This window comes from Panicum virgatum, chromosome 4N (assembly GCF_016808335.1).
Source record: "Panicum virgatum strain AP13 chromosome 4N, P.virgatum_v5, whole genome shotgun sequence".
Lineage (NCBI taxonomy): Eukaryota > Viridiplantae > Streptophyta > Magnoliopsida > Poales > Poaceae > Panicum > Panicum virgatum.
Genome location: NC_053148.1, coordinates 33,675,564 through 33,689,026, shown reverse-complemented (window position 1 = coordinate 33,689,026; position 13,463 = coordinate 33,675,564). Strand labels below are relative to the sequence as shown.

The window sequence follows — 13,463 nt, the reverse complement described above, 5'->3', positions numbered from 1 at the left end:
GGCTTCTAAGAGAGCTGAGTATGTGAAGAGCATCCACATGAAGACCAAGCAAGAGATTGAGAAGAAATCCAAGCTCTATGCTGCCAAGGCAAACAAGAACCGTAAAAGGGTGACCTTTCAACCTGGAGACCTTGTTTGGGTGCATCTTCGGAAGGATAGATTTCCAGAGAAACGAAAATCAAAGCTGCTGCCCCGTGGAGATGGTCCATTCAAAGTTCTTGCAAAGATAAATGACAATGCCTACAAGATTGAGCTTCCGGGAGATGATTATGCAGTGAGCAACACGTTCAACGTTGCTGATTTATCTCCATTCTTTGGAGAAGAATCAGAGTCGAGGTCGTCTCTTTTTGAAGAAGGTGAGGATGATGAGGACATCCCAAGTGATGAACAAGATAGCCCACATGAAGGACAAGATAACGATGTCTACAAAGGACCGCTGACTCGAGCCAGAGCACAACTACTACAAGATGAGGTGAATCTAGTACTTAATGAATGTGAACATGCCTCAACTAAAAATTTTTTACTGCCTAATGGAAGTGCATTTCTTGTCCTTAGGTTCCAAGAGGAGGCCATGGGAAGTCTGTCCAAGTGATAGAGAGCAAGTTGCAGTCCCTGTGATGGCACTAGATTTTGCAACAGAAGTTCAAGGCAAGAACTGTACCAATTCTGAAGGTTTCACCATGAGTATCCTATACCGTTGGAAGCGTCTTGAAGTCTACTTTCATATGCAACAAACCGCACATCCATTGAAGTTGTTTGCAGAGAGTTATGCTTATTTTGGTGAAGACTGTTCCAGAACCACATAGTTCAGACCGGTCCGATCTGACTTCCAGCTTCACGGTGAATTCTGTATCATTATATAAGGTTCTACCCCATGTATTATACATGGATGGAAATCTTATCAAGTCTACTTTCATATGCAACAAACAGCGCATTGATTGAAGCTGTATGGAGAGAGTTATGTCCATTTTCGTGAAGACTGTTCTGGAACAATCGGACTGGTCCGATCTGAGCGAGGTAGTTCGGATTGGTCCGATCTGACCAGCCCGTGAACTGTTCCAACTCATGTGTTTTTGGAATGGGCCAGTTTGTAAGGCCTCCGGCCCAGCTAGGAGGGATGTTCCTAGTATAAATATCACCTGTGCACCTGATAGAAACCCTAACCACGAATTGAACTCAGAAAATAGAGAAGCCAAGTGCTCTTGTCCTTAGGGTTGTGCCATAGCTGCCCCCTTGAGGATTGGGAGTTTTCTCTACCATTTGTTCTTGTGTTTCTTTGTGATTTGCAAGAGCATTATCTCTACCTTGCGTGGTTCAGGTTAGGCATCGACCAAAGCGTGTAGTTGGACGAAGTCATTTGTCACATGTGGCTGTTCGAGTAGCTGTTGGTGCCATCGGTTCGTCAGGTTGCACGGGTAAGTTATCCCCATATCCTACACGGAAAGATCGGGCAAGCCCCCGCATCAGGATCTGATCCCGCTTGAATGCTTGATCCTGCTGACGGGCAAGATGAGAGAATCGAGAAACGTGGCCATCTGCAGGAACGAGGAAGCTAGGACAAGGAAGATGGTAGAATGAAGGGAGGAAGACGACGAGGTGAGGTGGACTATGGCAGGTAGGTTCCACTGCCACATGTACACCATGTCAGTTAAAACTACTTTTAAATTTTGAGGTTGATTGGTTGACCAAAATTTGCTCAACCAAAATATGGGCACGTCTATAAAATTTGGCACTCACTTAGTTGGTATCCAAAAGGTAGCCCGCTAAATGTTATTCTAAAATTGATAAAAAAAATTGGCATTTTCACATTTTGATATATTCACATTTCAATAGCTAACCAAGCAGGCCCTTTATCAGGAACATAAAGTGCATGGTATAGATAGTTGAATTGTCAAAGTTGCCCTGTTTTTAAGGACTAAAACCGGACTACGGCGACAATGAAAGAACGGAAAAAATAAATGGACTTCTTCCTTCGGTAGCTTCGAAGGCCAGAGGATGGTGCATCGGGTGTAGTACCCACCATCTAAATAAAAACCCAAACCTAATTCTCATCTCAATCGATTGGTGGCATGTTTCTTGATGCCATGGAATTCTGGCAGTACATGGTCTCTTCTTTTCGTGAAAACGTCCTCAGACCTCAAGCTCAGCCATGTCTATTCAGTGCTTATACCTCTATTATCGATCGAAATGCACTGGCCTTATTTTACAGCATACTCCCTCTATTCCAAGTTGTAGGTCATTTTAGCAAACCTAGTACATAGTTTTTGTTACGTATATACTAAAACGACCTATTTGGAATTTGAAACGGAGGAAGTACAATTAATAGCAAAATATGGATAATGATGTTGGTTATGCAAAGATAACCAGTAAATGAGGCAGGGCAAAGATAACCAGCAAGATGAAGTGTTTCGACTGACATTATATCGGAGACCAGGGCAAAAATCCACAAGAATGTTCGAGCTTAGTGGGCTCCATCTAAAACATGTCATATGACTTCATATCGACCAGGAGGCCAGGGCAGCACAGTTTCAGAACCTGGCATACTCTACAACTACGGCTGGAGAACAGAACAATAGTCTTGCATAGCCAGTGATCAGACATAAACACCACTTGCAAGAAGCACAAACAAAGACCCAAAGCCCTGCAGAACAATTAAAGAAAACATAGGCATGACTAGATCACCCTAAGGAGTTGCAAGACAACCAAAAATCTGTATAGCACTTACCAGAAATACAGAAGCAACAGCTGCTGTTGTGATCTCCTTTGCCAGGCTACGGCTCCGCCTGGATGAAGTTGCTTCATAACTGAAATATACCAAACATTAGTGAAGAATAATTGTAGATATTTTGCTCTCCTCATCTAAGCTCAACAAGAACTCTTACTGTCTATTTTGAAATTTGAAATATGGTTGGTTCAGCATTCACACAGTATTCATAGTTCATGCCATTGCTTATTTTGAACAATTATTTCTGTCTTAACAGTAACAAGATTTCATTTACTCCCTCCAATAATATAGGTCTGTTTGGAATTGAGCATAAGAATTAAGGTGGCTGGTAGAACGAACATATTGCCAATCCATCATCATAAGAGTTAAGATGGGTAGCAAGTTTATTGCATTGATTAATGTGCATTTTAAGAAGGGGTAGATATGAAAAAAAAATGAGGCAAAAAGGTGAATTGGAGTTATCATGGACTTATATTTTGTGAATTTAGGAGAAGGCCATATGGACTTATATTTGGGATAAGATGGGAGTATTTGGCAAGCAACTGGCTCATAAAACAGATGTCCAGTTTAGTCCTGGGATAACATTCAGCAATTCCAATAGCCTGCTACTTGCTAATGCAATCTTGGGCAAGACAGCTCAAATACTTGAGCTGGAGGCAGGAACCTGCTGGCGAGTGGTAGTCATGTTTTGTTATATTGTGGAGTAGACAAACCTAAATAAACTACATTGATCGGATATACAGTATAAGAAAATTGAAGTGTTCAAGACGAAAAGTATAAATGTGCTATTTGAGATTTAAGGCGATATTGGATATCAAAGTAGATGCATACAACACAGGGAGTGTATGCCAGCATGTTACATTTGAGAAGAATAAATGACCAAAAGTCTTGTTGTGATGACAAGCGCTAGGCTTTTTTTTTTGAATTAGTTAGGGCTAACTATGCTGGACATGATTATTCAGATAGCCATGGATTCACACAAAACACAGATAGTCAGTAGCACCCACATTCCCTCAACGATAAGTGGCACTAGTTGGTCAGAGTTATTGTCTAAGGTCAATCAAAGGCCCATGAAACCATAATAACCAGGAAGTTACCCCTAGCTAGTCAAATCATGCATGTTTAACCAACCATGGTATGGCACTTTCCTAGAATAAATCATGTCAAGTTTCCTACATGGTGCTTTCATTCCAGCAAGGCAACAACCAAACTGAGATTTCACACATGGATTAAACCCAGGATCCAAAATTCAACAAAACAAAAGGATAATCCCTCCTCCACCTGAGTGAAATGTTAATAGACTCCAAAATGAACTAAAGAACTAGCAAGGGCCCAAGCGCAAGTCCATCATTTCAACTGCTTGCTGCTGCAACCACCGGAAAAGATTTTTTTTTCTTAATCAATGAACCCACGGGGCCCAATACATGAAATCAATGTAAGCACCAACACCTGTGTTACTGTCATGCCATCCAACATCAAATGCTACAGGGCTTAAAACCTACTACACAGCTAGGAAGAACTCAATTCCATAAAAATTCTCTGGACGCTGCTACCACAGTGAGTCAGTGACACTACAGACACACGATTGCAAGTTCCTCAACCAATCCTAAATCTACTGGCTCGACTCACAACATCAAGGTAAGCACAACTCCTGTGTAACTGACAACCAACATCCTAAAAACCTCAATGGCACTGACCAAAAACGCATCGCTCGGGCCTCGGGATGATAGATCAAACTAGCTAACACATGGTAGAAACAGATGAGATCTCCAATCCGAACGGGCAGACAGGTCAGCTCAAGACCCGATCAAAAAGAAAAACTGTGTGCTAAAACATCACAATCAGATCCGAACAGATCAGGACTTGAGGCAACCGATGCGCCAGATCGCAAGGTACACGGGGGCGGTACAGTTGCAGATGTCGTGGGAGGCAACTCACATGAAGAAGGAGGCGGTGAGCATGAGTCCGACGGAGACCATGACGACGGCCAGCGTCGGGTACCACTCCACCGGCACGGGGCTCGAGATCGCCTTCGCCGCCTGCGACACTCAATCACACAATCCCCCCACTTCAGCACATCAGGCTCGCAAGCAGAGCCCCGGATCCGGGCGAGAGTAGAAAGCGGAGGACTCACCATTCCGCCGGATCTGCCGCCTGCCGCTGTGGTCGCCGGCCGCGTCGTCTCTTCGGTGGCGCCGAGATGAGCTGACCGATTTCTGGAGAGAGGAGAGGCGGATGGATCCCGGATCGGCGGATCCCGTCCCCTACGGTCCGCAAGGGGATCCCGTCCGCAAGGGTTTTAGTGGGCCGTCAGTTTGGGATCCGATGGCTGGGAAATACGATCGAGGATATTGAATGGGCCGTCCGATGAAATGGGGCATCAACGGCCTGTTCCCTTCGTCGGCCAAGCCCAACGAGCCCCTGACGCAATAGAACCGGAAAATTCGGGGTACATTTTGATCCAAATGGTCTGAATCGAAGATATGATTTTAGGCCCATAGATATATGGCATTTCTCAATTTTCTTTCTGAACCATACTTTTTTGGATTAACGGTATAGAAAAACACTTATGTACACGCACGCATACTAATCCCATAAGAACTTGCTTAAACCCTAACAATCTTGAGATGGACGATCACTTTGAAGTTTGAACACACCAGAAGGTCAGAATCAGAGAAATATAAGAGCAGTCCCAACCCTCCAGCTCAGCTGGTTTCCATAGCATTAAATACGTTGCCATTTAAGCAAAAAACTGAAGTGGCAGCAAAATTAACGGGGGAGAGAAGATAAAATATGAAGAAACCAGGTCTCATGCAACAAAATCATGTCTACATGAAAACCAAGACAAAAAGAGAGAAGATTGGAGAGGAATAGGATAGAGAAGAGATATGATTGGATAGCAATTTATTTTGAAGAAACTATCCATTAGAGGTATAGTTTCTATGAATAGTGTCTATATGACATGACAAGTATAGAAACTACTAGTGATTTCTTGGGTTGGGACTGGCCTAAGCACGCGTGCTGACTCTTGATAGCAAAGGTTCCACCATGAAAACCTAACCAGATGAGCTGAGGTATGCTAAATTCACACAGGCACTTAATTCATAGCCCACATTGTTCTTTTTTCTGGACTTGTAGGTTTTCCAAGGCCAGGGTCCTGTTTAGTTGAAACGCAAAAAAAAAATTTGTACAAGAATCTTACTAATTTGAAGTATTAAATGAAGTCTATTTACAAAACTTTTTGCGCAGATGGGTTGTAAATCGCGAGACGAATCTAATAATGCTAATTAATCCATAATTAGTGAATGGTTACTGTAGCATCACTATTGCAAATCATAGATTAAGTAGGCTCCTTAGGTTCGTCTCGCGATTTACAACCCATCCATTCAAAAAGTTTTGTAAATATACTTCATTTAGTACTCTATGTATGTGTCGAAACATTCGATGTGATGTTTTTTTTGTTTACGGGTTTTATGGGGGTGGAAACTAAACATGATGACCTAGGAACCCCGCACAAAAAAAAATGAATGTCAACACGAGAACGCTGCTGCCCAGTGCCCACGCCGAGACACCGGCACACTGCACCGGATGCCGATCGGTCACACGATCAGAGGTCCGGTCGGCGCCTCGGCGGCCCAGGCCGAACGCGTTCGGACAAGCAACCCTGCTGTGCTCCTGCTCCCACCGAAACCGAAGCGCATGTATGCAAGTGCTTGTGCAGCTTTCCCTCCGGTCCCCCACTCCCAATCCCAGCACGGCAGGTCCTCATCTCCTTGCCGGCGACAGGCCACCGCCCTCAAGCCCGGCCCCGGCGCCGATCTTGCTGTGCGCTTGCGATCCAGCTACCCCCATCCGCTGCCCGTGCTCTCTGCGCCAGAGAGCACGTGCGCGCAGCTCGCCCCCCGATCGCCCGCGTGCCCGTCCCGCCCGTGAACGGGGCTCGGGCTCGGAGTGAACTGGATTAGGCTGTCTCCAACAACGTTGGGCAAACACGAGACTCATTCTTGGGTTTGGGTCACGCACAGTAAAATCGAGGGAATGCATATTCTACTCGTCTCCAACAGCAGCACCCATCCTCCGCTAGCTATCCCCATCTCCATGCCGCCGTCTCCCACCCGTGCCGCGACGGCCCGGCTCCTCGCCGGCGACGACGACGACGGGATCTTGCAGTCGCCTCCTCGCGCCCCTGCTGCCTCTGTGGATGGCGGTGCGCGGCGAGGCCAGGTGCGGCCTCCATCTCCGGCGACCGGCGGCCCGCAGTGGCACTGAGGTGAGCAGCAGCGGCACGGCGACGGGAGCAGTGGCAGCGCGAGCGGCGAAGCGCGGTGTCGGGTCCGCCGCGGAGCCTGCGGTGGGGCGGCTCGATTTGGCGCGGCCTGGTGGAGTGAGGCTCCCTCTCCAGCAGCTCGAGGCGGCTCCGACGGCGGCGCGTGACGCCTGGTGGTGCAGTGCTCGAGGCTGCTCCGGCGGCGGAGCAAGGGCGCGAACGGGCCTCACGGCGGCGGCGGCGGGCCGGCTGCTGTCGTCGGCCGCAAACTCGGTCATCGTCGCGCTCGCCTCCGCGGCGCTGATCCCTCGGCTGGGGAGGAGGCGTTGGGACCCGTCCGCCCCGCCGCCGCGCGAATCCATTTTGCAGAGGGAGGAGCTCGGGTGTGGATGCGGCGGCCGGCTCGAGCGGAGTGGAGCTCGGGTGGGTGGATGCGAGAGACGGAGCGGAGTGGAGCTCGAGCTGGGAGCAGGCGAAGGAGGCCATGGCGTGCGCGCGGAGGGAGGGGAGCGCGCCAGAGGAATGGGTTGCGGTGGGGAGCCGACACAACTTTGTGTCCCGCCTCGCAGGCGACGCAAAATGGGTCCCGTGTTTGGGTCGTCTTTTGGAGCGCGGTTTTGACACCCAAATGTACTGTGCGGAACCTATTTTGGGTATAGGTCGCCCTTTGGATCATCTGTTGGAGTCAGTTTTACTGGAACTGGATGGAGGTCTGGCTGGAGGCCCGCCGCTTGCTTGCTTTCTTTCTTTCTTTATCTTGCCGCCTTGTTCGTGCCGCGCCGACACCGCCGCGGCATTCCCCAACGGCCACGCCCTGCCCGCATGCTTTTGCTTGCTTCTGGGGCTTCAAACGGGGAAGAATAAGGCTCATCCGTAAAGTCAAAATGTAATTTTTTTTATAAATCACTTGCTTGCATGGTGTACTAAATGTAGTCGAAAAATAAATCGCATTACATAAATGGACTGTAAATTGCGAGACCAATCTAATGAGACTGATTAGGACGTGAATAGACACCAAATTGCTACAGTAATGCTACAGTAAATATGCTCTAAAGATGAATTAATTAGGTTCATTAGATTCGTCTTGTAATTTACAGACGAGATCTGTGATTAGTCTATATTTAATACTTCAAATGTTGAAGATTCACTTCCAAAAATCTAAAATACAAAGTGATCTAAACAAGGTCTAAAAAAAGACGGTTTTTTGTGACGAGCATGACTACGTGACTTTGGACAATGTTTTGCATCTACACATCCCATACACTACTCAGCATTGCTTCTACTAACGCAGCAGCTGAGAAGGAAAAAAAACCCACAGTGAAAGAGTTGCTATGAAAAAGTTCTAAAAAAAATACTACTGCGAAAAAACTCTGTTTTGGACTTGAGGTTCACACTGGAGAACCACTACGTAAAAAACATTAAAAGGAGACACCTATATGACGTGAAAACTTTACACGTCACGAATTTAAGATTAATGACGGCTAAATATCGCAAACGCCATCAATGCAAAAGAGTACAATTTGTCTTATTTTGATATGCATATATTGGTGATGGGTAATGTTTACGCGTGTCACTAATTAGTTAGTGGTGACGGTCAACCTTAACGCGCGTCACTAATAATGAAATACAAATGTGACGTGTAATTAGTTGCACGTCCCAATATATATAGCAATATATATAGGTGACGCACAGTTATACATCCTTCACCAATTTAGATCTATGAGCAGCGAGAGTACAAATTGTGTGGACAACTTGGGCCTGGGCCACCACGGCCTTTCACTCGGCCCAAAACAGCCCCCCCGCCGCCGCCCTCCCTCTCAACCCTAGATTCCCCGAGCGCCGCCACCCCCAAGCCCCCTCTGCTTCTCCTTCTTCTGCGGCGCCGCCGCCGCCGCCGGCCCACCGCCGCCTGCCAGACGCCGCCCTCCTTCCTTATCCGGTCCTCCCTCACCGGATCTGTGCCCTGGAGCCGATCCGCACTGCCCGCTCACAGACACGAAACGGGCCTAGCCCTAGCTGCGCCCTTGCGTCTCCTTCCCTTAGCGCCGCCACCTCGCTTCACATCCGGCAACGGCAGGCACAAATCCTCCATGCGGCCGCCGGTGATGGAATCATCCACGCGCGCACTTCCAGGATCTTACGCGTGCGCCGCCATGGGTATGGGCTCCTGTGCCTCGAAGGTTCGGTCAGCTTCTCCCACGCTCCGTTGTGCATTTCTCCCCCCCTAACCCTAGTCATTGGTGGAGTGCGCCATCCAGGGAGGCTACCAGCCGCCGTAGACTCCTCCGAGCAGGATGGATCCAAGGAGGGACGAATCCATGGAGGTCCAGATGCGGCGTCACCTCCTCGCACTGACGGTGATGGTGATCATCCGGATGCTATGTCAGGTTTGTTCCTCACTTCTTCCTCCCAGCTTGAACCCCCACCCCACCCTTCGATCACCAAAAAAAATCGTGCTCAATTTCTCGATTGGACTGCTAAACTGGGTGTGGAATCGATTTCTTCTGAAGGGCCTGAACGATTCGTACACCTGATTGCTCGATTTCGAGTTAGATTGTGCCCAGAGCTGCAGGGCTGGGTCATGGTGGCCGATAGGAGTTAGGTGCTGATGTTGTGTTCCAAGCATATAGGGATTTAAACCAGTTCGACTGGACTTCTTGGCAATGCTTCGTGGCTAGCTTGTGGAAAATGACAGCATCTTTGTGAGCTTGTGGTATTGTGCGGATTATCATCTGGGTTTGGACCTTGGATTTCTCCTGCACCCTAAATGTTCGATGAAATGTTGTAGCACAGTGCTCGTACTGCAAACCCAAAATTCTGGATGCACTAACTTGTTCTTTGAACTGGGAATAGCCTAGTTGGCTTTCTATTATACTCTACATACTTGTTCTTTGATTGATTGCGGAAATTATATTTATGCATGAGCAGGAATATAATGAGGCCCTCAATCGCACACTCTGGAGGAACTAGATATGTATGTTTACCTATTCCCTCCGTCCTTTGATGGTTTAGATTAGACTTTCAGTACTGAAACATTGATTGAGACTTTCGAATTTTGATTCTTATGCATTGGGGTCAGGTTATCTATTATTTATGTGGGATGTGATATCTACTTTCTTATGTGGGATTGCTACTTTGCTAGGGCATCTGGCTATTAGATAAAATGTGATACTGCCTTCTATGTTTTGTGAATACAGTTTGGAACTCTTAAACCATGTTAGCTACTCTTTAGTACACATGTTTCTTGCTAAAAAGGTAATGGGAGCTAGCACTTTTTGAACTAAATATGTTGGTGATTAATCCCCTTTTACTTTGATCTCGATGACTGTCTAAGCTGGCCTGTACTCTGTTTCTTCTAATTAGTATTCTTATGTAGCAAGCCTAGTACCAGGGAGTTGTCTGCTTGCGTGAACTGTAGTAGTATGAGGAAGGCCTATTGCTACCCATAATAAAAGTAGTTTGTGAAACTGCTGCATGTGGCAATCAATTGCAAAAGTATATACTACTGTTTTTCATGGAAAATTTATTTGGTTGCAGGAATTGTTGAGACGTTTCCCTAAAACTGTCGAATTCTTCTCTTATATGTTCATCTTATTTCATCCATATCTAATGGTGACAGTTCAAGTGCATTTCATTTTCTGAAATATTGAATCACTTTTCTTTCAGGAAAGCGACTTAGCTCAGGATATTCAGCCCATTTCTTCTTCAACTCCGTGTCATGGAGCCAAAAAGGTAAGCAGCGTTAAAATCTTAGTGCATTCCTGCATAAGGACCTACATAGTTACTTGTCTAAATTTTTGATGAATTGTAAAGCTGCAGCCAGAAGAAAAGGAGAGGTGCATGGGCAGTTGATCCTGATAATGGTAACATGTTGATTCTGTTGTCCATCTCAAACAAAAGAGGAGATTTTGATGATGATGCTTCTACCATATGTTCTCGATGAGTGTTGAGGTGAATTGAACTCTTAAAGGATTTTTTTCTGATTAGTTGAGCTTTCAGTATTATTCCTTTGCATGTTTCAGCAATGATAGTTGTGGCGGTAGAGAATTCTAAGGTAGTGTTGCTTCATGTGTCTAAAGTCTAAACCTATGTTTCTTTGATATGTCTCTTCTGTGCTTCATGTGTTCTATGCAATTGAGTACTTGTACTATCTTTGATTAGCTATTGAGTTAATTTTGAAATTTTTCTGGTTATTTTGACAGTATCTTTGATATGTCTCTTCTGTGCTTCTGTGGGTCAGTTATACCCTGACCTACTTTAACTTCTTTTCTGTTTTTTCTTTGACTTCTAAACCTATGTTTGCAGTGAATCAATTTGGCATCCATGTGGGTAAGTTATCACTGAATGAACGCATTTGTCCGTTGTACCTTTTACAATAAATGGAAATGTGTATTACGCTATTATCTTTTAACATATGTGCTTGTGTCTGATGTGATATATCAACAATTATGTCTAGACTTGACTGCTTGCTGCAATTCAATAAAATGGACATGTAGCAACAATTATGTCTTAGTACGCTAAAAAAAACAATCACTCCCTCCATACTCGAAAAGAATGTCGTTTTGGACAAAGTTTGGGTCAAACATTGGGAACATAAATCATGAATAACTTTTAAGTTGTTGAGTTTCAAAATACAAAAATCATATGAATAGATTTGTCTTGAAAAATACTTTCACAAAAGTATAAATATATCGCTTTGCAATAAATATTTTTATAAAAATAAGCAGTAAAAGTTAAGCTTTGGAGACTGTGTCGCTGTCCAAAACGACATTCTTTTCGAGTATGTGGGGAGTATGTCTTAGACTTGACTGCTTGTTGCAATTGTCTGAACACTTGAAGTTGTTTTTTGCAGCATCTATCTTTTTGGCAAGAAATAACTGAAGTGTCCATCCTTGCCTACTTGTAAAAATCTGATCCCTAGCTGGTGAGCTAATTTTTCCTTTTATTTTTCAACTATAGTAACTTCCAATTTAAATGTTGCTTCTGACCTTATAATGGTTTTCAGGCAGTCCTATTTTTGTAATTTTATTGGAGTCAGCCACACAGTCAACATGACCAGGAACAAAAATAGAGCTTACAAGCTTTCAGCCTCTTGTGAGAAGCTTTGTTTCAACTTATTTTTGATTGGGATCCATAAGACAATCTAGTGTCTTGATATTTATGTATGTGTGGAAATTTGTATGGACAGAGAATTCAAGCCCTATTCAAGGGTTATTTCATTTTTATGAACACTGTGTTTAATATATAATACTTATGATGCAAAATTGATATCATTAGATAGATCTTTTAATCTAGTTTTTTTAATAAATTTATTTTAAAATATAAATATTGTATATATATTTTAAAAAATCGAGTCAAACTTGTGGCACGCACATCGAAGACGGCTATTAAAAAGGGACGGAGGGAGTAGTTCTAAAAATATTTTAAAATTTTTCGTCACATCGAATTTTTGGACACATGCATAAAACATTAAATGTAGTTTAAAAGAATAATCAATTACACAGTTTAGTTGTAAATAATGAGATGAATTTTTTGAGTCTATTTAGTCAATGATTGGATATTAATTGTCAAATAAAAAAAGTGCTACAGTAGCCGAACTCAAAAAATTTCGCGAACTAAACACGCCCTCGCTCGCAGAGTACAGGTATACAGCACTGCATTGCTCTCCCAGCAAACGCTGGTGCCGGCTGACGGGGCCGGGCTGTGATTCTGCGAGCCATGCCGCCGGCCAGTTTCGCATACGGAGTAGAAAAAAGAGTTAACCTCTCGAGTTCCTTCATCACATAGGAGTATATATGTGGATTATGGCTCTGTTAATCTGCTTTCGGCCGAAACAAAGCACGTAGGGACACATCACAATATTTCTTATTGAAGAAAGAATACTAACTGGGAAAAAAATTCTAGTAAGTCAAAAAAGTTTTATGCCGTTGCTTGGTTTCCTTGTTTTCATTTTGACATCAAGAATACTGTTAGTGGCAGAGCGGTTTGCTACTTAAAACTTTGTAGCGATTGTAGAATAAGACGGAAAGCATCAGCACCTTTTCAATGGATGATTGTGTTAGAGTAAAATACATGGCCGGTCCTCAAACTTGTCAGTGTGCACCATCCCGATCCCTAAACTCATAAAAGTAGGATTCCGAATTCTTAAACTGGTCAGAGTGTGTCATTCCGGTCTCTAAACTTAGAAAACTAGAAATCCGGGTCCATACAATGACTAAAATGGTTTCGAACCATATTTTTAGTTCAAAAACAAATGCAACAAATAATAGATATAATTTTTAAACCATAAAAGTATCTCTGAGCTCCAAAAATTCTTCAAAAATTCCAAAAAAAATACTAGAGATACAATGGAGCCTAAATAAAAATAATTGGAGCTCATAAAAATATCATGTGAAAATATATTTTCACATTCTTCTAGAGTTAAATCTAATTTTAGAAGTTTCCAAAAATGTTTTCATGAGCTCTAATTAG

General features: G+C 44.2%; 1 protein-coding gene and 1 long non-coding RNA gene across 10 annotated transcripts; one reads left to right on the top strand and one right to left on the bottom strand.

Annotated features, from left to right (window-relative positions):
- Positions 1 to 2,387: 2,387 nt before the first annotated feature.
- Positions 2,388 to 5,024, bottom strand: LOC120670763 (transmembrane protein 258-like). The gene is made up of 4 exons (XM_039950907.1): positions 4,860 to 5,024; positions 4,664 to 4,764; positions 2,726 to 2,804; positions 2,388 to 2,641 (listed from the first exon to the last, which is right to left on the bottom strand). Exons 1-4 carry the CDS (start codon positions 4,860 to 4,862, stop codon positions 2,594 to 2,596), a joined length of 231 nt encoding a protein of 76 aa, XP_039806841.1. The 5' UTR covers positions 4,863 to 5,024; the 3' UTR covers positions 2,388 to 2,593.
- A 3,790-nt stretch (positions 5,025 to 8,814) lies between these two features.
- On the top strand, positions 8,815 to 12,256 carry LOC120670534. Of its 9 annotated transcripts, none has more exons than XR_005673233.1 (6): positions 8,815 to 9,172; positions 9,251 to 9,379; positions 9,921 to 9,966; positions 10,659 to 10,724; positions 10,812 to 11,916; positions 11,998 to 12,256. It is a non-coding gene; the product is annotated as an uncharacterized LOC120670534 (long non-coding RNA). The 9 variants fall into 9 exon arrangements; XR_005673236.1 differs by having other exon boundaries at positions 10,806 to 11,916; XR_005673237.1 differs by having other exon boundaries at positions 8,815 to 9,149; positions 9,921 to 10,724.
- Positions 12,257 to 13,463: the final 1,207 nt, after the last annotated feature.

Excerpts from the sequence above, each read along its gene's own strand:
- LOC120670763 (XM_039950907.1), bottom strand. Across the intron at positions 2,805-4,663 it reads CTCACCGCCTCCTTCTTCAT|TTATGAAGCAACTTCATCCA; the intron begins GTGAGTTGCCTC and ends GGTATATTTCAG. Across the intron at positions 2,642-2,725 it reads CTGTTGCTTCTGTATTTCTG|GGCTTTGGGTCTTTGTTTGT; the intron begins GTAAGTGCTATA and ends ATTGTTCTGCAG.